Source organism: Protopterus annectens, chromosome 4.part1, assembly GCF_019279795.1.
Source record: "Protopterus annectens isolate FY-2018-M chromosome 4.part1, PAN1.0, whole genome shotgun sequence".
NCBI lineage: Eukaryota > Metazoa > Chordata > Ceratodontiformes > Protopteridae > Protopterus > Protopterus annectens.
The window spans coordinates 139571908-139596731 of NC_056734.1; the positions used below are offsets into that span (position 1 = coordinate 139571908).

The 24824-nt window shown below is 45.9% G+C and overlaps 1 protein-coding gene across 1 annotated transcript in view; it reads right to left on the reverse strand.

Moving 5' to 3' along the window:
- Window positions 1-24824, reverse strand: part of CAB39 (calcium binding protein 39) — a 1351479-nt gene that overhangs the window by 715577 nt on the left and 611078 nt on the right. The window contains exon 10 of the mRNA XM_044070040.1: window positions 19593-19607. Within this exon, the coding sequence (XP_043925975.1) occupies window positions 19593-19607 (15 nt within the window). The remainder of the gene's footprint in view (window positions 1-19592; window positions 19608-24824) is intronic.

A 24824-nucleotide genomic window follows, 5' to 3' on the forward strand; every position in this document is an offset into this window, starting at 1 on the left:
AGCCATCTGGGCCGTTGTGTTCAAGCTGGCACACAGGAATATTATCTCTTGTGAGGGCACTAGTTTTGATTTCTTTTCATTTACTGTGTACCCCAGTCAGCTTAACTTTTTTACGAACGCCAGATGCTTTAGAAGAATGTCCTTGCTCTCTGCTTGAATCAGGCAGTTGTCCAGGTACGGATAAATTTGAATTCCTTTCTGTCCGCAAAATGCAATTACTGGTGCCAGGCACTTTTTGAAGACCCTGGGCGCAGCAGATAAGCCAAAGGGCAGTGCAGAGAATTGATAGTGCATTGAACCAGCTATGAATCTGAGGTATCTTCTGCAGTTTTGTCTGATAGGGACATGCAGGTATGCCTCCTTGAGGTCCAAAGTCATGAGCCAAGCTTTCTTGCCCAGTATGGGAAGAGGCTGCTGTAGTGTCAACATTTTGAATTTCGGAACATCTAGGTAAGTGTTTAGAGAAGAAAGATCCAGAATGGGCCTTCTGGCTTTGTCCTTTTCTGGGAACCAGAAAGAGCAGAGTAAAATCCTTGTCCTTGCTCCTGTGCTGGCACCTTTTGAATAGCTCTCATGTCCATGAGTGCTGTAATTTGTTTTTGAGCCTCTGCCCATTGATTTGGTGGCAGATTTGACATTCCTTTTAACCTTGGCAGTGTGAGAAAGTGGAACCTGTAACCTTGAGATACAATGTTGAGAACACATTTGTGTTTGGTGATCCAATGCCAATTGTGATAGAAAAGTGCCAGTTTTCCTCCTAAGGGGGCTGCCAGGAGAGTGCTGTTTGGCAGCTGTAGTGGTAAGTCATTGAGACTGCTTTTTATATGGTTGGTGCCTGTCTTCAACTTCTTTCTGGCCTGGTGCACCCCATTGTCGAGGCCTGTAAGGACCTTGTGGTTGACCTCTACCTCTTGGACATCTGTATCTGCCTCTTTGAGGTCTAACTGGAAAGGACCAATTCTTTGATGGCCAATTTCTGCTAAATCGAGGAGGCTGAACCTGTAAGAAATCCTTCACCGTTTGCATAGATTTTGCCTTATCCTCCATCTTCTTTAATACCTCTTCTGCCTTAACTCCAAACACATCACGCTGCAAAGGAGCATCCAATAATTTTGCTTTAACATGATCTGGTAACGTTTGTTCTTTTAACCAAGCATGTCTTCTAATGACAGAGCCTTAACTGCTGCTCTACAGGAGGCCTCTAAAGAATCAAAACCACATTGCAAAGTATGCTTTCCCACTTGTTCAGCTGCATGGAATAAATCCTGCATTTCTTTAAAATTAGGAGGATCTGAATCTGGAAGCATTTTTTGTTTCAAATGAGACATCAAAAATTGCTGATATTTTAGCATGTGAAACTGGCAATTTAAGGCTCTCATTGCTAAAGTTGCAGATGTATATACTTTCTTTCCCCATCTGTCTAATGCTCTGGAATCTCTATCAGAGGGAACTGGGCTTTTTGCTGATGAGGCCTTAATCCCTTTAGGCCTCTGAGAAGTAATTTCAGGGTCAGCAGCAGGGCTTTTATACAGAAATTTGTGAGAGTCAGGGGCTCTAATATCTATCAGGTTTAACTGGGGTTGGAGGTAAGGAGTCTGGATTCAGTGTACACATCATCCACAATATCTAAAACTGGCGGAAAAGCAAGGTGTCTGTGTTGAGGTAATAAAAGGAAGTCTCTGAGCCTTTTCTTGGATTCTGAGTAATCCTTTCTTTCCCAATGGAAATGCTCCCTCATGGTATGCAAGGTTTCCCCAAAGGAGTAGTCCTCAGGCGGAAAGGCTGATGGAACTGATTCCTTAGCATCAGAATCCTCAAAAGGGGGTAAAGAATATCCTAGGTCTGAGGATGAATCTGAAGAAATGGACACCTGGTCGGATGATTCATAGTCTGCATCCTGTCTGGGCCTTTTATCAGGTGGGGGATGAGACACCCTGATCAGGGTGATTAGGTCTTCGGCCATTTTGAGCGTTTCTTAGGCATGGAGGCCTGTCCTGGAGAATGCTGTATTTGTTCATAGGTTCATAGGTTCATAGGTTAGTACTAGGCTAACTGCTCTTGCGAGCCATTTTAAGCCTAGCCAGTTATCCCCTGTGAGATTCAAACCCTGTATCTTGTGTTTGTAAGGCAAACAACTTAACCATTAGGCCACCCTCCCAACCCCTGTTTCTTTGTTTTTAAGGGGGGGGGGGAGCTTAGACTTAGCAGAGGGTTTAATGGTTAACTGGGTATGTCTGAAAACACCCTCTGAAGCTGTGGATTTGCTCAGCTACTTCAGTTCCCTCTGAAGGGTTGGTTTCGGTAGGTTGAAAAACTTGTACGTCCGAAAGCCCAGCCAGCTCCACGTGGGAGTCGGATACGGCCTGTGGTTCTGTAGAAGCGGTCGTCAGGGGCTGCAAAGGTGCCTAGCTGAAAACCGGAGAACTGGCGACCAGCCTAGAAGAGGCCTCGTCATCAGTTTTGGGCCTCGGATGCCTGTCCTTGTCTTTGCGCTTTTTATGTATACTGGTCGTCGGAAGATCCGACAGCATGGTGTAATTGAATTTTCTGCCAAAATAATGTCAGGCAAAATCAAACAGACGTTTAATAGTGCGCTTGTTAAACCTAGCACAAAACCGACAACCAGTGACATTGTGGTCTGGGCCTAGGCATGGGATGCAATAGGAATGGAAATCCTTATGAGGTATTTGCTTCCCACAAGAAATACAGTTACTAACTTTTACTGACATCGGTCTGAGGCAAGAAAAAGTTTCCCAAACGAGGTACTTAGCTTTGTAGAAGACTTCGGTTCTGGATTCGGAATGAAAATCTCAGGAGTCGGCCGACCGGCACTTGCGAACTGCTTTTGCTTCGGGCACCGCGCGGCAAGAAAGACTGAAGAAAATGGCGTTGTCTGCATCTTATATACCCCTGTCGCACTGACGCCAGGGAGGAGGCGACAGCAACCGACGCCGGACCAAGACTTTGGAAGTCAGGCTGACTGGGGAACCGCCTGACGGCAGGATAACCCAAGTGTAATGACTGCAGCAGTGTAACACGATGAACATCAGCAACCAATGCAGGACCCAAGACTTTGGTAATCAGGCTGACTGAGGGCTACCTGCAAGCAGATAAGCCAAATGTAATGACTGCAAGAGTGAAACATGAAGAACATGTAGGAAGGTGTACAGACTGTCAGGCTAGAAACCACCCTTGGCATAAAAGAGATTGGTCCTCAGGGAGACACTATCTACATGGAAGATGAGAAAAGGCTCTACAGCCATCAAAACCTGCATTTCTGAAACTCTCCTTACTGAAAATATAGCCAAAAGGAATACATTTTTCCAAGAGAGAAGCTTTAAATTTCAGTGAAAGCTGGTTCAAAAGGAGGCAGCCCAAGTTTCTCCAACACAAAGTTAAGGTCCCAGGCCGGAGTAGGCGCCCTCCTTGGTGGCTTCAAGTTGCTAGCACTTCTGAGAAACATTTTCATCAAGGGATGACAGAAAATGGGCTGCTCAAAAGAACAGTAAGCAGAAACAGAGGAAAAGTACAGTTTTGTACCTACCATAAATGTAGATGTCCGATAGACATGCAACTGCAGTCATAACATGTGGGTTGTCCTGCGCCTCAGGCAGCCCTCGGTCGGCCGGATTCCAAAGTCTGGGTCCGACGTCGGCTGATGTCGCATTTCTCTCCGACGTCAGAGCGGCTGGAGTACATAAGCATCAGCCGACGCCATTTTCTTCAGTGTTTCTTGCCCCAGATGCCAGGTGCCCTCCAAGGAAGGCTGTAATCAAATTGGAAGACAAAAACAGGATTCCAAACAAATAAATGAGCAATAAAACAAATACACCATAACAGATTATCCCCAGCTAAGAGTATCAGGGATAGGAGTGGACCCTAGGCATAGAGGGGTATGGAGGGAGGGAAAATCCGACTGCAGTTGCATGTCTATCGGACATCTACATTTATGATAGGTACAAAACTGTACTATGTCTTTCAAGAATGCAACTGCAGTCATAACATGTGGGTAGAATATCATAGCTTAGCTGGGGGAGGAGGTATGCACTAGGAAAGAGATGGTGTGGCAATCAAACCCTGCAGAACTGCCGAAGCAAAGCCTGCTCTGGATCTGGAATATAGAGGGAGATTGTAGTGTTTGGAGAATGTATGCACGGAGCTCCATGTAGCAGCTTCTAGAATGTCCTTGGTAGGCACCCCTCTTAAAAATGCTGTAGAGGTGGCTGTAGCTCTGGTGGAATGTGGTCTGACATTGGCTGGAACAGTCTTTCCATGAAAGGAATAACAGAATCTGATGCAATGTCCAATCCATTTAGAAATAGTCTGTTTTGAAATTGCTTTTCCTTGGACTGCAGGGGCGTAAGCTACAAAAAGTTGTTCAGACTTCCTAATGGCCTTGGTTCTGTCCAGGTAGTATCGAAGTTGTCTGTGAATGTCCAAGGTATGCAAAAGTCTTTCCCCCTTATTCTCAGGATTGGGGAAGAAAGCAGGCAGATGAATGGCTTGATTTAGAGAAACCCTAGATACCACCTTTGGCATAAAAGTAAGGTTGGTCTTTAATGAAACCCTGTCTCTGTGGAAAATAATAAAGGGTGGTATTGCCATTAGGGCCTGTAGCTCCGAAACCCTTCTTGCTGAGGTAATTGCCAACAGGAAAGCTGTCTTACATGAGAGAAATTGCAAGTCAACTGAAGCTGCTGGCTCAAAAGGAGGTAGAGTCAGTTTTTCTAAGACAAAATTGAGGTCCCAGGCTGGCACTGGGGCCTTTCTTGGTGGCTTAATGTTCTTGATTCCCCTGAGGAATTGTCTTAGTAAGGGGTGAGAGAAAACGGGAGGATCAGTGTTGTATCTAGCTGAAATAGCAGATGCATGTATCTTTATGGAAGAATACGAGAGGCCGTTCTTTAACATATCTGCCAAATATTCCAAGATAAGTGGGATGTTCAGCAATGAAGCATCATGTCCCTTGCTGGTATTCCAATTGCTGTATCTTTTCCACTTTGCTAAGTAAACCTTTCTGGTGGATGGTCTTCGAGCCTCTGTTAGTATCTGCTGAACTTCCTTAGAGAGATAAGCTGAAGTTATTTATGGGATCTCCCAAGCTGTTAGCTGCAGTGTCTGAAGGTTTGGATGCAGTGTTTCGAAATTGTGTCGAGTCAAAAGTAGAGGCCACTGAGGGAGGGCCCACCTCCTGGTGTGACATATGCTCCGTAGTAGTGGGTACCAGTGTTGTCTTGGCCAATCCGGAGCTATTATGATTCCCTTGGGCTTCTCTGCTTTGATCTTTAGTAATACTGAGATCATCAGTGGCAGAGGTGGGAATGCATAGATTGCTAGGGAGTTCCAGTTGAATGAGAGGGCATCTATTTTCCAAACTTTTGGATGGTATGTCCTTGTGCAAAATTTTGGTAGAAGATGATTGAGGTGAGAGGCAAATAGGTCCACTTCTGGCTTGCCCCATGTCGAAGTGAGTTGTCTGAAGGCCTTCGGATGTAACCTCCACTCGTGTGGATCTGTGAAATTCCTGCTTAGGCTGTCCGCCAACACATTGTCTTTTCCTGGAACAAACTGGGATTGTAACTGGATGTTTAGGCTCAGTGATTTCTCCTAAAGCTGCATTGTCAGTCTGCAAAGGAGGTAAGAGTGGGTGCCCCCCTGCTTGTTTATGTACCACACCACAGTGTTGTCTGTCCGTATCATTAAGTGGCCTTGCTGGAGATGGTGTTGAAAAGCCTCGATGGCATGCATTACTGCCAGCATTTCCTTTTGGTTTATATGCAGATGTGTTTCCTTTGGAGACCATTGTCCTTGTATACACCTGCCTTCCATGTGCGCCTCCCATCCGAGGTCTGAGGCGTCTGTAGTCATGGTCTGTGTTATCTGTGGTTTTTTGAATGACATACCTGTGTTTTCCTGGCTCACCGAGGCCCACCATAGGAATTCCTCTTGTAGGCATGGAATGAGTGGTATGATTGTCTCCAAGTTGTTGCTGTGTTGAGACCAAATGCTTTTTAGGTACCATTGAAGCTTTCTCATGTGTAGTTTTGCTAATGGAACCAGTAGAATGCAGAATGCCATGTAACCCAGGGCCTGTAGGAATCTCCTTGCAGTCATCTGGGTGAGTTTTGCTAAACCTTCGAAGTAATGAGTTAACTTCTCTTGCTTGTCTTCTGTCAGGTAAGCCATCTGAGAGGCTGTGTCCAGTTTGGCTCCTAAGATTATTTGCTGGGATGGCTGCAGTCTTGACTTTTGGAAGTTGACTGTGTATCCCAGAGCTTGAAGTAATCGTATCACATAATCCAGGTTTTTTGTCAACATCAATTTGTCGTCCGCTTGTATGAGGCAGTCGTCCAGGTACGGGTAAATTTGTATACCCTGGAGCCTGCAATGAGCAATTACTGAAGCCAGGCATTTTGTAAATACTCTGGGCAGTAGATAAGCCAAATGGCAATGCTGAGAATTGATAATGCTCTGGCCCTGCAAGAAATCTGAGGTATCTTCTGCAGCTGTGTCTGATAGGGACATGCAGGTATGCCTCCTTGAGGTCCAGAGTAATCAGCCACGACTCCTTGCCCAGCATGGGAAGGAGTTGCTGTAGAGTCAGCATTTTGAACTTTGGTACTATGAGAAAGGTGTTTAATGCGGACAAGTCCAGTATTGGTCTCCATTGAGATTCTTTTCTTGGAACAAGGAACAGTCTTGAGTAAAACCCCTGTTCTTGTTCTTGTTGTGGAACTCTTTCTATTGCTTTCATTCGAGTCAGCAGAGTGATTTGCTTGATAGCCTCTGCCCTTTGATTTTGTGGTAGGTTTGGCATGCCTTGTTTTCTTGGTAAGGTATGAAAATGAAACCTGTACCCTTGGTCTATAATGTCCAAAATCCATTTGTCCTTTTGTCAGTCTGTGCCAGTTTTCTGCAAACAGAGATAATTTCCTGCCCACGGGAGCTTCTAGTTGTTCCCTGGTAGGCGGTAGTAGAGAAAAGTCATTGAACTTGTGGTTGTTGGGCAGGTGAAACCCCTGCGTCACTTCTTTGGTTTCCTGGCTGCCATTGTCGTCCCCTGTAAGGGCCTCTGTATTGGCCTCTTCCTCGGCCACGTCTGTTCTTACCCCTTTGAAACTTTTCCGGATTAGGAAAGGACCAGTTTTTTGAAGGCCAATTCCTACTGAATCTGGGGGGTTGAACCTGGAGAAAATCTTTCACAGTCTGAACTGATTTTGCTTTTTCTTCGATGGTCTTTAACACATCCTTAGCATTTGCACCAAAAAGCTTGGTCTTTTCCAAAGGTGCATCCAGAAGTTTTGCTTTTACATGATCTGGTAGAGGTTGATCTTTTAACCAAGCATGTCTACGAATCACTGCCCCTGTCATAGCTGCCCTACATGAAGCTTCCAGTGCATCATATCCACACTGCAGGAAGCGATTGCTTACTTGCTGAGTGTTATGTACAGCTTCCTGCAAAGTCTTCCTGTCTAAAGGATCAGGAGAAGCTAATGTTTTTTGTAAATCTTCTAAGAGATAATCCTGATATTGTAACATATGAAAAGGCAATTTAAAGCTCTCATAGATAAGGTAGTGGATGTGTAAACCTTTTTGCCCCATCTCTCTAATGACCTTGCTTCCCTGTTGGAGGGCAAAGGATTTTTTGAGGAGGAGGCTGAAACTCCTTTAGGCCCCTGTGAAATAGTTTCCAAATCAGCAGAATGGGCCCTGAATAAATGGGAATGAGTTTCTGGGACCCTGTAATACCTGTCTGGATTGGCTGGAGCAGGAGGAAGAGAATCAGGGGTAGCACTAGAGTCAGAATACAAATCATCCAGAACATCAAGTACAGGAGGAATAGCTAAGGGCCTGTGCTGAGGCTTCTTAAGGAAAGTCCTAAGGCGTTTCCTAGAATCAGAATATTCCTGACCCTGCCACTTGAAATGTTCCCTCATGGTGTGCAGAACTTCCCAAAAAGAAATATCTTCAGGAGGGGAGGCCGAAGGGATGGAATCTTCTGCGTCCGAGTCCTCATAAGTCTGGAAGAGCTCTTCCTGGCTATCAGAGTGGACAGAGCCCTCAGAGTCTTCATCTGAAGGAGTAGGGTCAGAGGGTTCAACCCGGGGCCTTTTATCAGGAGGAGGCTGGGATGCTCTCTCAGGATGGGCCTGTGAACCTCTAATCATGGAAATTAAATCAGCAGCCATAGACATAATTTGTGTCTCCGGAGTCGCTGAGGTAAGGATTTAGAAGTAATATGCTTTGTTTTGCTGGCTGCCTTAGCCCTAGTGTAGGCCTTAATAGACATGGCCATAGGAGGCCTGGCAGCTCCACGTGCAGGAGTGACCTTGTCTACAGCAATGGTCTCGGGCATTTCCTCGGTTTCGGTATCCGGAGGAAAGTCTATAACTGGCAGAGTAATGTCTGGAATCGGAGTCGTCGGTAATGCGGTGTCTTCGGTTCGGAGCGGTGGAGAGACAGTCTCAGAGGGAACCGGAGCACTCGCGCTAGGTTTTGGCGTGGAGTCAGTGATAGACGCGGGCCGAGGATGTCGGTCCCGGTCTTTTCGCTTTTTGGGTGTTTGCGATGTCGGAAGATCCGACGGCATGGTGTAGGCAAATTTATCGCCGAAAAAATCTTCAGCAAACTCCGCCCGGCGCCTGAGTGCGCTTGTTGAAGCGAGCACAGGCTACACAGGCCGAGACGTCGTGGTCCGGGCCCAGGCAAGGGAGGCAGTAAGAGTGGAAATCCTTATGAGGTATTTGTTTACCACAAAAAAGACAATTGTAAACTTTTTCAGTAAATTCTGACATCGGCTGAGGCAAGAAAAGGTCCCCAACGGGGTACTTAGCTTTTTCGATGACTTCAGTATCGTAGAATACAGGAGCTGACCGACCGGCACTTGCGAACTGCTTCTGCTTCGGGCACCGCGGCAAGAAAGACTGGAGAAAATGGCGTCGGCTGATGCTTATGTACTCCAGCCGCTCTGACGTCAGAGAGAAATGCAACATCAGCCGACGTCGGACCCAGACTTTGGAATCCGGCCGACCGAGGGCTGCCTGAGGCAGGACAACCCACATGTTATGACTGCAGTTGCATTCTTGAAGGACATCATGGATCTTGATAGAGGAAAAAGTCCACCTTGAAGCAATTCAGCCAAGTATTCCAGGATCAGAGGAAGAGTAGGCAGAGAAGAAGATTCCTATTTAGCCTGCATCCAGTGAGAGAATCTTTCTCATTTGCCAGAGTAGGACTTCCTAGTGCCAGGCCTCCTGGTCTCATGAAGTATGCCAACCACATGCTGAGAAAGGGAAGAAGATTGATTCATACAATGAGCCATGCTGCCAAATGGAGAGTCTGAAGATAAGGATGCAGAATTTTTCCCCTTTCCTGAAAGTACAGTTTTGTACCTACCATAAATGTAGATGTCCGATAGGTATGCATCTGCAGTCATCACATATGGGTTGTCCTGCCTCAGGCAGCCCTTCGGTCGGCCGGATTCCAAAGTCTGGGTCTGGCCTCGGCTGTCTCACTTTCCCCAATGTCAGCGTCTGGGGTATAAAAGCATCAGCCGACACCATTTTCCTCAGTTTGTCTTGCCCCAGATGCCAGGTGCCCTCTAAGGAAGGCTAAAATTTGGAGATATGCATTGCAAAAACAAATCCAAACATGCACAGTACTATAAAAACAAATACACCATAATAGATCCCCCCAGCTAGGTATAAGAGGGGTAAGTACCCAAGAAGTATACCACAGAGGGGAAGGAGGAGGGTAAACCTGACTGCAGATGCATACCTATCGGACATCTACATTTATGGTAGGTACAAAACTGTACTATGTCCTTCAAGGATGCATCTGCAGTCATCACATATGGGTAGAATACCATAGCCAATCTGGGGGTGGAGGTACTAAGTAAAGGATGGTGTAGCTAAGATACCCTGCAGGACTGCCGTAGCAAAGCCTGCTCTGGATCTGGAGTATAAAGGTAAATTGTAATGCTTGGCAAATGTATGCACGGAGCTCCATGTAGCAGCTTCTAAAATGTCCTTGGTAGCCACCCCTCTTAGGAAGGCTGTGGTGGTGGCTGTGGCTCTCGTGGAATGAGGTCTAATGTCAGCTGGCACAGTTTTTCCATGAAAGGAGTAACAAAAACGAATGCAATTTCCTATCCATTTTGAAATTGTCTGTTTGGAAATTGCTTTTCCTTGTGCCCCAGCAGCATATGCTACAAACAGATGGTCAGTCTTTCTGTAACTTTTAGTTCTGTCCAAGTAGTAGCGCAACTGTCTGTGTATGTCCAGGGTGTGCAGAAGTTTCTCCCCTTTATTTTGTGGTTTGGAAAGAATGTAGGCAAGTGAATAGCTTGGTTCAAAGATACCCTGGATACCACCTTTGGCATAAATGTAGGATTGGTTCTCAATGAAACTCTGTCCTGATGAAAGATAAGAAATGGCTGTACTGCCATTAGAGCTTGTAACTCAGATACTCTTCTTGCTGAGGTTATGGCCAGAAGGAAGGCAGTTTTCCCAAGACAGAGACTGTAGATCTGCAGATGCTGCTGGTTCAAAGGGAGGAAGTGTTAGTTTTTCCAACACGAAGTTAAGGTCCCAAGTAGGTAGAGGTGGTTTTCTTGGAGGATTGAGATTTTTGATTCCTCTTAGAAACTGTCTCAGGAGAGGATGAGAGAAGACAGGTGGATTAACATTGTATTCTGCTGAAATTTCTGAGGCATGTATCTTAATGGAAGAGTAAGACAGGCAGTTGTGGAACAATTCTGCCAAATATTCTAGTATATGCGCCATGTTCATCACTGTCACATCTAGGCCCTTTGTTGTGTTCCAAGTGTGAAATCTTTTCCATTTTGCTGAATATGCCTTCCTTGTGGAAGGCCGTCGAGCTTCCATAATAATATCCTTCACTCTCTGGGATAGCTTATCCTGAGGAGGAGTCATGGTATTTTCCAGGTAGTTAGCTGCAAGGTTTTCAGGTTGGAATGCAGAGTCTTGATATTGTGCTGCGTCAGTAGAAGTGGCCATAGGGGGAGAGGCCACGGTTTTGTCTGTGACATGCTCTTTAACAGTGGGTACCAGTGCTGTCTTGGCCAGTTTGGAGCTATCAGAATCACTCTGGGCTGCTCTGTCCTGATCTTCAGTAAGACCTTGGTCATTAATGGGAGAGGTGGAAAAGCATACACTGTTAGAGCTTTCCAGCTGAAAGAGAGAGCGTCCACTTTCCATGCTTGTGGGTGGTATGTCCTTGAGCAGAATTTCTTCAGTTGATGATTGTGGGGGGAGGCGAACAGATCTATTTCCGGCCTTCCCCATGATTGTGTTATGAGTAAGATGATGTCTGGGTGCAGCATCCATTCGTGTGCATCCATGGTATTTCTGCTTAAGCTGTCTGCCAGTATATTGTCTTTCCCTGGCATGAACTGGGACTGCAGCTGTATATTGAGTTTCAAGGAAAGTTCCCATAGATTCATTGCCAGTCTGCAAAGAGGGTAGGAATGGGTGCCTCCTTGCTTGTTTATGTACCACATAACTGTGGTGTTGTCTGTCCTTATGAGTAGGTGGCCTTGATGAAGAAAAAGTTTGAAGGCCTCGATTGCTTGTATCACTGCCAGCATTTCCTTTTGGTTTATGTGCATGCGCAGCTCTCTTTGTAACCATAGCCCTTGGATACATCTGCCCTCCATGTGTGCTCCCCAACCTTGGTCTGAAGCGTCCGCAGTGATGGTTTGGTTGGCTCTTGGCTTGCTGAAGGGCAACCCGCTGTTCGACTGGCAGGCTTGAGCCCACCACAGAAATTCCTTTTGGAGGCATGGAATGAGTGAGATCACGGTTTCTAAGCTGTGACTGTGCTGAGTCCATAAACTCCTTAGGTACCATTGTAATTTTCTCATATGCAGCCTTGCTTGTGGGATCAGAAGAATGCAAGATGCCATGTAACCCAGGGCCTGCAGGATTTTCCTTGCAGTCAGCTGAGTTTGTCTGGTCAGATTCTTGAAGTAATCCGGTAGTTTTCGTTTTTCTTCTGTGAGAAAGGCCATTTGGGTGGTTGTGTCTAGATCCACACCCAAAAAAAGTTATTCTTTGGGATGGAACATGTCTTGATTTGTGGATGTTGACTGTATATCCAAAGGCCTGCAGTAGGTGGATGGCATAATCCAAGTCCTTTAACAAAGTTTGCTTGTTGTCCACTTGTATAAGGCAGTCGTCCAGATATGGGTAAATTTGAATCCCCTGAAGTCTGCAGTGTGCAATTACTGATGCCAGGCATTTCGTGAATACTCTGGGCACAGTAGATAAGCCAAAGGGCAATGCTGAGAATTGATAATGCTCTGACCCTGCAAGAAATCTGAGGTGTCTTCTGCAACTTTGTCTGATAGGGACATGCAGGTATGCCTCCTTGAGGTCTAGAGTCGCCAACCAAGACCCCTTGCCCAGCATGGGAAGGAGTTGCTGTAGAGTCAGCATTTTGAATTTTGGCACAATGGAGGTAAGTATTCAGTGCGGACAAGTCAAGAATAGGCCTCCATTGATTTTCTTTTCTTGGAACAAGGAATAATCTGGAGTAAAATCCTTGGCCTTGTTCTGAAAGAGGTACCTTTTCTATAGCTTTCATTTGTATTAAGTTGGAAATTTGTTTTAAAGCCTTTGCCCTCTGATTTGGTGGCAGGTCTGGCATGCCTTTTCTTCTTGGCAATGTGTGGAAATGGAATCTGTATCCTTTGTCTATTATTTGCAGTGTCCATGTGTCCCTTGTAATGCTGTGCCAATTTTTTGAAAATAAAGAAAGCTTTCCGCCCAATGGTGCTTCTAATTGAGCCCTGGTCGGCGGAGTCGAAACAAAGTAATTGAGTCTGTCCTGGTGTAGTAGTTGTAGTTCCTGCACTACCTCTCTGGTTGGGAGGCTGCCATTGATGGCCTCTGTAGGAGCCTCTAGCTTGCCCTCTACCTCTGGCACGCCTATTCCTGCCTCTCTGAGATCTGTCTGAGTCCGGAAAGGACCAATTCTTAGTAGGCCAATTTCTGCTGAATCTCGGTGGTTGGACTTGCAGAAAGTCTTTGACTGTTTGCACAGATTTTGCCTTTTCTTCAAATTTCTTTAAGACCTCTTGAGCCGTGAAACAAAATAATTTTTGCTTTTCCGTAGGAGCATCCAAAAGCTTAGCTTTAACATGGTCTGGCAGAGATTGTTCCTTCAGCCAGGCATGCCTACGTATGACTGCACCTGTCATAGCTGACCTACATGAAGCTTCCAATGCATCATAAAGTACAGTTTTGTACCTACCATAAATGTAGATGTCCGAACTGGATAGCATCTGCAGTCATAACAGCTGAACAGTTCTGATGAAGTCTGCGATGGTGCAGATGAAAGCGCTCAACTAGTGCTTATGGAATGCTATCGTTGTAATAAAGGATTTATTTTCAGTCAACAGCGCCTTTTTTGCTTCCTATGAGTTTGGAACTTCTGAGTTTGTTTATACAGGACTTCCTGAGCAACCAGGCCTTTGTTCTACAACATTTCATCAGCTTTTACAAACATTCAAAGGTACTTTTTTTGGTTATTGTGGTCTCAACACACAGACTGTTGTGAGTTGTATTCAAGTTACTTTGCATCATTTGGAAGAGTTATAGGAATGTATATGCCTGGGATATAAACAGATTTAGTCCTACTTAACTTTTGAACTGCCAAACATCAGTGTGTAACAGTCCTTTGTTACACTTTAGTTCAACATCTTGCCAATTCGGCGAAGCAGTGAGGTTTCCGTGGATTCAAAAGGAGTGTTTTTCATTTTTTTTTTTTTTTTTTTTTTTTTTTCCCGTTCTGTTTTTTTCAGTGACACAATTCAAGTTACATATACCAGTGTCATTTTTTTGAACTTTCAGTAGCTATCCCAGCTACGGTCCACCACTAGTCTATCTGCAGGATCTGATTATACTTTAACATTTTAAGGAATGGTTACTAACCTGTTGTATGTTATTTACCATTTCTAATACATATTTCTTGTCAAGAGATTCATCAGTGGTTAGCTTTTTAGTTAACTGATCAAGCATAAACTCTTGGTATTGTATCATGTGAAATTGACAGTTTAAAGCTCTAGCTGAGAGAGTAGCTGAAGTGTAAACCTTTTTACCCCATCTGTCTAATGACCTTGCTTCCCTTTCAGAAGGAATAGGGTTTTTAGCTATGGTCGCGGCTACTGCCTTGGGACCCTGGGATATAGATTCGGGGTCTGCAAGAGGGGCCTTGTAAAGGTGGTGATGAGTATCTGGCACCCTGTAAAATCTGTCTGGTTTGGCAGGGGCTGGGGGCAATGAATCTGGAGCAGAGCAGACATCATTGAAAGCATCATCTACCACAGAGAGAACAGGAGGTATAGCTAAGGGCCTGTGCTGTGGAAGGTGTAGAAAGGTTCTAAGTCTTTTTCTGGAATCTGAAAAATCTTGTTGCTGCCATTGGAATTGCTCTCGCATGGCATGTAAGGTTTCCCCAAAGGAGAATTCTTCTGGAGGAGAAGCAGCTGGAATAGATTCTTCAGCATCAGAATCTTCAAAATTGGAGAAAGGGGCCTCTGGCTGGTCATTTATGTCTGATTCATCAGCCGAATCATCAGAGGACACTGGCTCAGGGGGCTCTGCCCTAGGTCTCTTCTCTGGGGGCTGAGAGGCCCTGTCTGGGTGAGATTGAGATCCTCTAATTAATGAAATTAAATCTTCTGCCAAAGTAAGCATTTGAGAACTAGAAGAGGGCCTGGTTGAGGGGGGTTTAACAGGCACTGTTTTAGAAGTCTTGGCTGCTTTAGCCCTGGCGAAGGCCTTAATGGACATGGCTGCTGGAGGCCTAGCAGCACCACGTGCTGGGGTAGAGACATCCAAGGGAATGGTGTCTGATAAGTCATTGGCAGCCGCCGTAGTGGATAAAACTTCTGAGGTCGGTTCAAGAGTTGTAGCAGGGGCCTCAGCTGTAGAGATAGATTCAGCTGTACTTTGATCAGTTTTCTCGGTTTCGGCCGAAACAGAGACACTCGCGGTTTGTTTAAGCATGGTTTCGGCCGAAACCGTGGACCGCGAGTGTCGGTCTTTATCTTTGCGTTTTTTGGCAGAATGTGTAGTCGGAGGATCCGACGACATAATGTACGCAAAATCAGAACCGAAAAACTGTTCTGCAAACTCCGACCGACGCCTAAGCGTTCGTCGGTTGAAAGAAGCACAGGCCGAACAGGCTGCTACGTCGTGGGCTGGGCCTAAACAAGGCAGACAGTAAGAGTGGAAATCTTTATGAGGTATTTGTTTCCCACAGGTTAAACAATTATTAACTTTTTCTGACATCGGCTGAGGCAAGAAAGAGTCCCCAACGGGTACTTAGCTTTAGAAGTCTTCGAAGTAGTATTCGGTAGAAGTAATCTCTGGATCCGACCGACCGGCACTTGCGAACAGCTTCTGCTTCGGGCGCCACGCGGCAAGAAAGACTGAGGAAAATGGCGTCGGCTGATGCCTTTATACCCGAAGACCAACAGAGATGACGTCGGGTGAAGTGCGACATCAGCCGAAGCCGGACCCGGACTTTGGAATCCGGCCGACTGAAGGGCTGCCTGACGACAGGACAACCCAGCTGTTATGACTGCAGATGCATCCATGAAGGACATCCACACTGCAAGAAATGGTTACTAACCTGCTGGGAGTTATGTACCAGATCCTGAAGGGATTTGCGATCAAGGGGTTCAGAAGAAGACAGTTTCTTATGCAATTCATCTAACAAATACTCTCGGTACTGTATCATATGAAATTGACAATTTAATGCCCTCATGGAAAGAGTTGCAGAAGTATACACTTTCTTACCCCATCTCTCTAAAGCTCTGGACTCCCTTTCAGAGGGTAGAGGATTCCTAGCAGTGGCAGCTGCAACCCCTTTTGGGCCCTGGGAAATAGTTTCTGGATCAGCAGAGTGGGCCTTGTACAGGTGTAGATGCGAGTCCGGGACCCTGTAGTACCTATCAGGTTTGGCAGGAGCTGGAGGGAGAGAGTCAGGGGCTGTACTAGCATCAGAGTACACATCATCAATAACATTCAAAACAGGAGGTATAGCTAAAGGCCTATGCAGAGGTAAATGTAAAAAGGTCCTTAATCTCTTTCTAGAATCAGAGAATTCCTGACCCTGCCATTGAAAATGTTCTCTCATAGAGTGTAATGTCTCTCCAAAGGAAAACTCTTCAGGAGGGGAGACAGAGGGAATAGATTCTTCAGCATCAGAATCCTCGTAGGCCGAATAAGCCTCCTCCTGGTGGTCTGACAGAGCAGAGCCATCAGTGGACTCATCTGAGGAGTGGGGGTCAGAGGGCTCAACCCTGGGCTTTTTGTCTGGAGGTGGTTGAGAGCCCCTGTCCAGATGAGGTTGAGAACCTCTAATTAAGGAGATAAGATCCTCTGCTAAGCTAAGAATCTGTGAGCCAGTAGAAGATCTCTGAGAGGTAACCTTGGGAGGCAAAGCTTTAGTAAGTTTAGCAGCTTTAGCCCTAGAGAAAGCCTTAATGGACATGGATGCAGGAGGTCTGGGCTGCACCACGTGCAGGAGTAGACTTGTCTAAAGGAATGGTGTCGGAAGGTTCCTGGACCCCAGTTTCAGAAGGTAATTCAATAACCGACTCGGCCGGGGCCTCCGGGGCAGAGGTAGTCAGTTGTGCGGTTTCGGTAATCGGAAGTACCAAGGACTCTGTTTCAGCCGAGACCGAGACACTCGCGGTAGGCCTGACCGTGGTTTCAGCCGAAACCGCGGCCCGCGTGTCGGTCCTTGTCCTTCCGTTTTTTAACTGAAGTCTCCGACGGCATCTTGTAAGCAAAACTAGCCCCAAAGAATTCCTCTGCAAACTCCGACCGACGTCTAAGAGTTCGTCGGTTGAAGGAAGCACAGGCTGAACAGGCCGAGACGTGGTCTGGGCCTAGGCAGTAAGAGTGGAAATCCTTATGAGGTATTTGTTTCCCACAAGTTAAACAATTATTAACTTTATCTGACATTGGCTGAGGCAAGAAAGAGTCCCCAACGGGATACTTAGCTTTTTCGAAGTCTTCGGTAGCTGAATCACAGGAGCCGGCCGACCGGCACTTGCGAACGGCTTCTGCTTCGGGCACCACACGGCAAGAAAGACTGAGGAAAATGGCGTCGACTGATGCTTTTATACCCCAGACGCTCTGACGTCGGGGAAAGTGCGACATCAGCCGAGGCCAGACCCAGACTTTGGAATCCGGCCGACCGAAGGGCTGCCTGAGGGAGGACAACCCATATGTGATGACTGCAGATGCATCCTTGAAGGACATCCAAAAGATCTGGTTTTAGAGGAAGACACCAAGGAGGAAACTGGGACAGACTGCAAAGCAGACGATACCAATGCTGCCTCGGCCAGTCTGGAGCTATGAGAATGGTCCTTGGTCTTTCGTCCCTGATCTTCAACAATACTATGGGAAGGAAAGGAAGAGGAGGGAAGGCATAAATTGAAAGTAGCTTCCAAAGGAAAGAGCATCCACTTTCCAGGCTTTGCTGTGATGATGTCTGGTGCAAAAAAGTGGCAGAAGGTGGTTGTATGGGGGAGGAGAAACTATCCACCTGCAGAGTGCCCCAACGCTGAATGATGCTGTAAAAACTGTCCTGTTCAGCTGCCACTTGTGAGGAATCCAGGGTTTCTCTACTCAACTGGTCTGCCAAAACATTGAGTCTCCCTGGAAGAAACTGAGCTAGAAGATGTAGGCCCAATGATGCTGCTGTGGACCATAGAATCATGCTCTGTCTGCACAGGGAGTAAGAATTAGCCCCTCCCGGTTTGTTGATGTACCACATGACTGTGGTGTTGTCTGTTCTCACCAGCAGAGTCCCAGGAGAAAGATGCTTGAAAACCAGTAAGGATATGAACTGCAAATAATTCCTTCAGGTTTATGTGCCAGTGCATCGGCTGGGCGTTCCAATGTCCCTGTATGCACCTGCCATCCAGGTGAGCTCCCCAGGCATAGACCGATGAGACTGTGGTCAGGACTTTGCAAAACAAGGGCATGCCTCCTGCAAGTAAACAGGCTGTCGCCCACCACAGAAACTCTCTCTGCAGACAAGGAATCAGAGGAATAATCACATCTAGATCCTGAGTGCGTTGACACCAAAGATTTTCGAGGTATCATTGCAATTTCCTCATATGCAGCTTTGCATATGGAATCATGAGACTACAAAAGGCCATGAATCCCAGAGCTTGCAGGTATTTCCTTGCATGGAGGAGAGGCAGGCCTGCCAAGTCCTTGAAGTAGGCTGAAAGAGTAGTCTGCTTCTCCTGGGTGAGATATATCATGTGGGCAGCTGTGTTCAGACCCGCTCCCAGGAATATTCTCTTTGGTTGGAAGCATTTTCGACTTTTGCTCGTTGATAGTGTAACCAAGGGAAGAGAGGAGAGTCTTTACAATTTCCAAATCCTTTAACAGCTGCTCTCCAGACTTTGCTTGAATCTGACAGTCCAAGTATAAATCTGGATGTTCTTCTGCATGCAAAAGGCAATGACTGGACCCAGGCACTTTGTAACAACTCTTGGGAGCAGTAGATAAGCCAAAGGGCAGCACAAAGAATTGATAATGTTGCTTGCCCACTCTGAAGCGAAGGAACTGAATGCAGCTTTCCCTGATAGGGATGTGAAATAAGTTTCTTTGAGATCTAAAGTTACCAGTCAAGAGTCCTTGTCCAACATTGGTAGCAACTGATGAAGAGTGAGCATTCTGTACTTTGGAATCACCAAGAAAGAATTCAGCATGGATAGATCTAGGATAGGCCGCCAGGTGCCCTCTCTTTTTCTGGCACAAGGAAAAGTCTGGAATAGAAGCCTTGGCCTAACTGCTGAGCAGGAACTGATTCTATTACCCCCAGATGCAACAGAGACAAAACTTGCTTTTCTACTTCTGCCTTTTGATTTGAAGGAATGTTCAGGAATCCTTTGTGCGTGGGAAAGGTATGGAAAGAGAATTTGTGTCCCAGTATCCACTTAATCTGTGATGGTGGCACAAACCTTTGCAAAAATGGCCATCCTTCCCCCTAAAGGAAGACTTCAGGCAAACAGGAACAGGCAGAAGTTGAAGTCATTGAGAATGCTTGGTCTGAGATGCGGGCTTAGAACTTCCTGACTTAGGCGTGGAAGCATGCCATTTAGTTCTTTGAGGGGTAGCCCCCTGACCCCTAGCAGATTTGTAACCTCTGGTCCTAGAACAGTTCTGTCTGCTGGTATCGGGAAACATCCAACTCTTAGAATAGTAGTTCTTGATAAAATGAGGAGGTTGAACTTGCAGAAAGTCCTTAACTGTTTGCCTGGACTTGCCTTTATACTCCATCTTCTTGAGCACCTCCTCCGTGTTCCTGCCAAAAACCGTGTCCTTGTGTAAAGGTACATCTAAATATTTTACCTTGACAGGCTCTGGAAGGGGCTGTTCCCTGAGCCAAGCATGCCTCCTGATAAAAGATCCCGTAGCTGCAGCCCTGCAGGAAGCTTCAACAGCATCAAAACCACAGGATAAAGAATGCTTGTTGACAACACTGGCAGAATTCAGCAAATCCTGCATAACTTTATTCTCCGCCAAGAGGGGTACACTTGAAAAGTTTGACTTAAGTATGCTGCTGAAACTGGAGCATATGAACGTGACAACTGATGGACCTAACAGCAAGAGTGGCAGAAGTATAAACATTCTTTCCCCACCTGTCCAGATACCTAGAGTCTTTATCAGAAGGAATAGGATTACTGGTAACAGTAGCCTTAACCCCTTTAGGCCCCTGAGAAATAACTTCTGGGTCAGCCAGAAGATTACGGTAAAGGGACAAATGAGAATCAGGAACTCTACAGCATCTGTCAGGTTTCCTGGGAGCAGGAGGAAAGTACAGTTGTGTACACCTACCATAAATGTAGATGTTAAGAGTGTATTCACTGTTGCAGTCATTACATTTGGGTAATCTGCTGGCAGGTTGCCCTCAGTCGGCCTGAATTCCAAAGTCTTGGGTCCTGCGTTGGTTGCCGTCTTCTCTTCCATGATGTCAGGTCGTCAGGGGTATAAAACATGCAGCTGACGCCATTTTCTTTAGTTTTTCTTGTCCCCGATGTCAGGTGCCCCCAAAAAGGTAGCAATATTTTATATACATACATATATATATATATATTTATATACATACATATATATACATATATATATATATACATACATACATGCATCAATATAAACTTTACCTTCATCTACAAGCAAATACACCACACATAGGTTGTAGAAGATAGTGAAGGATAGATAAACTTCAGAATGACGGGGGGGTAACCTGGACTGCAACAGTGAATACACTCGAACATCTACATTTATGGTAAGTGTACACAACTGTACTATGTTCTTCGTGTTTCAGTGTTCATAGGTTCATACTAGGCTATCTGCCCTAGGGCATTTATAAGCCTAGTCAGTGTGTGTTTGGCTTTCGTCACCCATTTTAAATGTATTTTGCTATGCCCTTTTTCGAGGTTAGTATACTGTGCCTCTCTCTGTCTAACAGTGACACAGAAGTGATACGATCTCCCATCCACTCATCAAGATTCCTCTTGAAGAGAGTCAGTGAGGGACTCTGCCTAACCTGGACTGGGATTTTATTCCAGAGTGAAGGGAGCCTCTGGGTTATGAATCTGTCCCTCCAGCATGTCCTATTTAATTCAGTGCTGAGATTCAAGTCTCTTGAGCGCGTAGCTTGATGGGATTTGGATTTTCTGAGGTTTAGCATGTCCATTAATTCCGGGTTGGACATGGCTTTATACGTCAGGCACAGATCGCCTCTGAGCAGGCGGTATGCCACTGAGTAGAGCTGGAGTTTCTTTAACCAGGCAGCATATGGCATCTGTTTGAGCCCTTTGATCCTCTTGGCGAGGTACTTTTGGGGTCTTTCCAGTTGCTGCAGGTGTTTGGTAAGGTACATCCCAAAAGGGGCATTGTACTCAATTATGGGCCTGATGAGGGATGAGTAAAGAGGCACGATGACATCCCCTGATCTAGATGCGAATCCCTTCATGATTAGGTGGGCTATATAAAATGTTTTTCTAACCACTTTGGCCACGTGGTTGTCAAATGAGAGATTGCGATCAACTTGGTCCCCAGGTCCCTAATTACTTCTGTACTTAATGGATTACCACCTATGTGGTAATTTGTGGGCACTTTGTTTTTGCCAAAGGGGATGACTATACACTTTGGCGTTTAGCTGGAGGCCATGGCTCTGGCACCAGTTGTCTGTTTCTATGAGGCCCTTTTGGAGGATGCTTGTCTCGGCTGGAGAGTCGATTATGGCACCCAGTTTGCAGTCATCTGCAAACTTGGACAGCCACAGTCCTTCCGTGTTGGCCTGTACCTCTGAGAAATATATACCGAACAAGGGAGGTCCCAGGACTGAGCCTTGTGGGACACCACTTGTAACTGGTTTGGAGTCTGACATGGCTCCAGCAATTCTAACCATGTGGGTTCTGTCCTTGAGCCAGTTTGCAACCCAGCTAGTGACATAGGGGTTTATATTTAAGCTGGTGAGCTTATCTATAATGCCCGAGTGGGGTATTGTATCAAAGGCTTTTGCGAGGTCCAGGTAGGCTGTGTGGACCACCTTCCCCTCGTCAATGGCCTTGGTGACTGTTTCAAAGAAATCAACCAGGTTTAAGAGGCAGGATCTGCCCTTAAAGCCGAACTGGGTAGGATCCAGTGTCTGTAGGTCCCCAATATCTTTATTTATGAGGTCCATGATGATCCTTTCCATAGCTTTGCAGACCAAGCTAGTCAAGCTTATGGGGCGATAGTTTCCAAGATCCGTTGAGGCACCACCTTTGTGGAGAGGGACCACTGTTGCTGTACGCCACTCTTTGGGTACATATCCTGTAGTAAGGCTGAGATTGAACAGTAGTTTTATGTTTGGGTTTAGCCCTTCTTGGAGCTCATGTAGGATGCAGCCCGGGACACCGTCTGGTCCCACTGATGCTGTGTTTTTTGCTTTGGAGAGGACGGCTCTTACCTGAGCATCTGAGATGTCAGGGGGGCAGCACTCTGCTGGGATAGATATTTGCCCTTTTGGTGGGGTTGCTGAACCTGTCAGCTAGGATGTTGGCAATGTCTGTGGGTTCAATGTATTTTTTGTCATTTTGGACTAATTCTGAGCATATCTGGGAATTCCCACCTAGGTTCCTAACATAACTAAAGAAAGCCTTGTGATTATCCTTAGTGTCCTGTGCAATTTTGCTCTCGAAGCTGGCCTTAGACGATTTTATGAGTGCCCGTAGCTTTTTGCTAATACTGATCAGAGATGCCTTCCCTTTTTGGGATTTTGCTCTATCATGTAGTAGCTTCCTCTTTCTATTGTATACTTTGTTTATGGCTGGGGTCCACCAGACAGGACGTCTGCCTTTAGAGGATTGGGTCTTGGTTTTATTTGGGATTGCATGATCCATGCATTCCTGAAGGTGTTCATAGAATGTTTATAAAGGATTCTGCGGTCTGGGCTGTATTTTCCACAGGCTCGGGGGCTTTGAAGGATTCTACCTCGGTTTTGAGGAGTGTGAAATTTGCTTTAGAGACATTTTTCACTGTAGTTTTCTGGGCAGTGGGTGGGATCAGGATGTGAATATCCAGTGAGATTAGTTTATGGTCTGATCTTACCAGTGAGGGATACACTTCTGGTCTGGAGCATAGAGTCCCCATGTCGGTGATGATCAGGTCCAGTATGTTTTCCCCTCTTGTGGGAGTGGTAATAAGTTGTTCCATAGCATTTGAGTTTATAAATTCTAGGAACCTTTGGGCTACGGTGTTGGAGCTAGAGTAATGCTCCCAGTCTATGTTTGGGTAGCTGAAGTTTCCCAATATAATGGTGTTTGGAGAGACCTTCATATTTTCCAGTGTTCTCAGGAAGGCCGAGTGGGGTTCCTGGGTTTGGGAGGGTGGTCTGTAGCAGGCTATAAACTGGAAGGCAGTTTTACCCACTGTTAGTTGCACATGGATAGTCTCTGATGCTTCGTGCTGTGCCACCAACCTGGAGGTGTGGGTATCTTTGACGAATATTGATACTCCCCTCCTTGTGGTTCGCCCAAGTTTTGGGGCCGAAAAGCATGGTATGAGGTATAACCTGGTAGTGCTGGGGTGCTCTCGGGAGCCTTGAACCAGGTTTCTGTTACTGCACAAATATCAATGTTCTCCATGCTAAGGAGAGTTTCGAGTGCGTGCATCTTGAGGTTTAGACTTTTGGCGTTGAGTAGCATTACTCAGTTTCTTATCCCTTGTGATACCTATAGAGGTGGGTTTGCCTTTTGAGCCTTGCCTAAAAAAGGCACTATGGGGGAAGCAAGAGCCTTTGCCAATATCCGAAAGCCCAGAGGTGACAGGTGCAAGCCGTCCCTAGCGAAGCATTGTGGCTTGTCGAGCATGTCATCCCAGGCTGACAGGCATTGGATCCCCTTTGAATGACACCAATACTTAAGCCAATTGTTGAAATTGATCATCTTGTCTTTATATCGTGGCATCATTCTTGGTGAGGGTAAGATGCTACTCAAGGTCAGGGTCATACCGGCCTGGGCTACATGCTCAGACAGCTATGTCTCTTTTCATGTAGTCCAGGGAGGTACGTCTCAGGTCATTCACACCAGCATGGACAATGACTGAGTCATATTTGTACTTGCCTTGGAGTGACCTGAGTGCTTGTGTTATGTGGCGGATCCTAGCGCCCGAAAGGTAGCTCACCGTGACCTTCTTGTACAGCCTGGTGAGCGGGACATCAGTGTGCCTGACGATAGTCACCTATTACAAGTGTATCAGGTGTGTGGTTTAGCCTTAAGGGCTGTGACTGTTCGGCACACTGGCTTTGTGAGCTATGTGTTGCACTTGTTTTGTTTTGGGGTAGCGGTTGCTTGGGTGTCTGATTTGGAGGTCACTGCTGCTTAAGCAGATTTTTAGTTGGATCCTCCGAGTAAGTTTTTGTGTGTTTATGTGTTTGGTTTGCTGTCATGGTAGGTCTACGTGAGACTGGAATTGTAGTGAGTGTGGTTTCCTTCTCCTCCTGACTGGTTACGCCAATACTAAGTTGAGAGTGCTTAGCCTCCAGTTTGGCTATATGGTTGCATCTCTCATGTGTTGGAATTTGTTGGGAGGGGGAGAGGGTTGTCTGTGTACATGAGGCAGTTGTAACATTGCCTCAAGATTCCCAGATTCACCAGCTGGACCGGAGAGGAGATTGACAACTGACCTTTGGACATTCTAGAATAGTATTGGGAATTCCTTTATAATTGAAAAAAAGGGTCAATGGGGAACAAGGTACTCAAGGGGAGTTTGTGAGGGTGTAGTGCTTTTAATTTTTTAGTGCTGACTTTAGAATTGCTTTAGTGAGCAAGTGCCAGGTAACTTAAATGCAATGCGTTACATGTAACTTAAATGCAAAAATGACAAACAGTAACTTTCTTTCAAGTGAAACAAGGAAATAAGTACAGTAAGCAATGCAGATATCACTAGGGATCCACAGAAGTGCTGAAAAGTCGCGTTTTAGGTGGAATTAGCGTTTCAGGGAAATAAGCAAACAAACAACAAGCATACAAACAAAGCTAGATTCAGCAGGCCTGGATCCAGTCTATGCTACAGCAAACAAGGTGTACCAATTTCAGTAAGAAACAGTTCAAATATGCAGGCACTATAAGCCTTTAACCAGAAATTCCCAGCTCAGAAGGGCAGAGTCCAGCCTCTCCTCCCACAAGAGTGCAGACCACGAACCTTCTTAATGTAAAATAACTGGCCTGAAGCCCAAGTGCTTAAACCAGAACTAATACACTTTTAGAATAACAG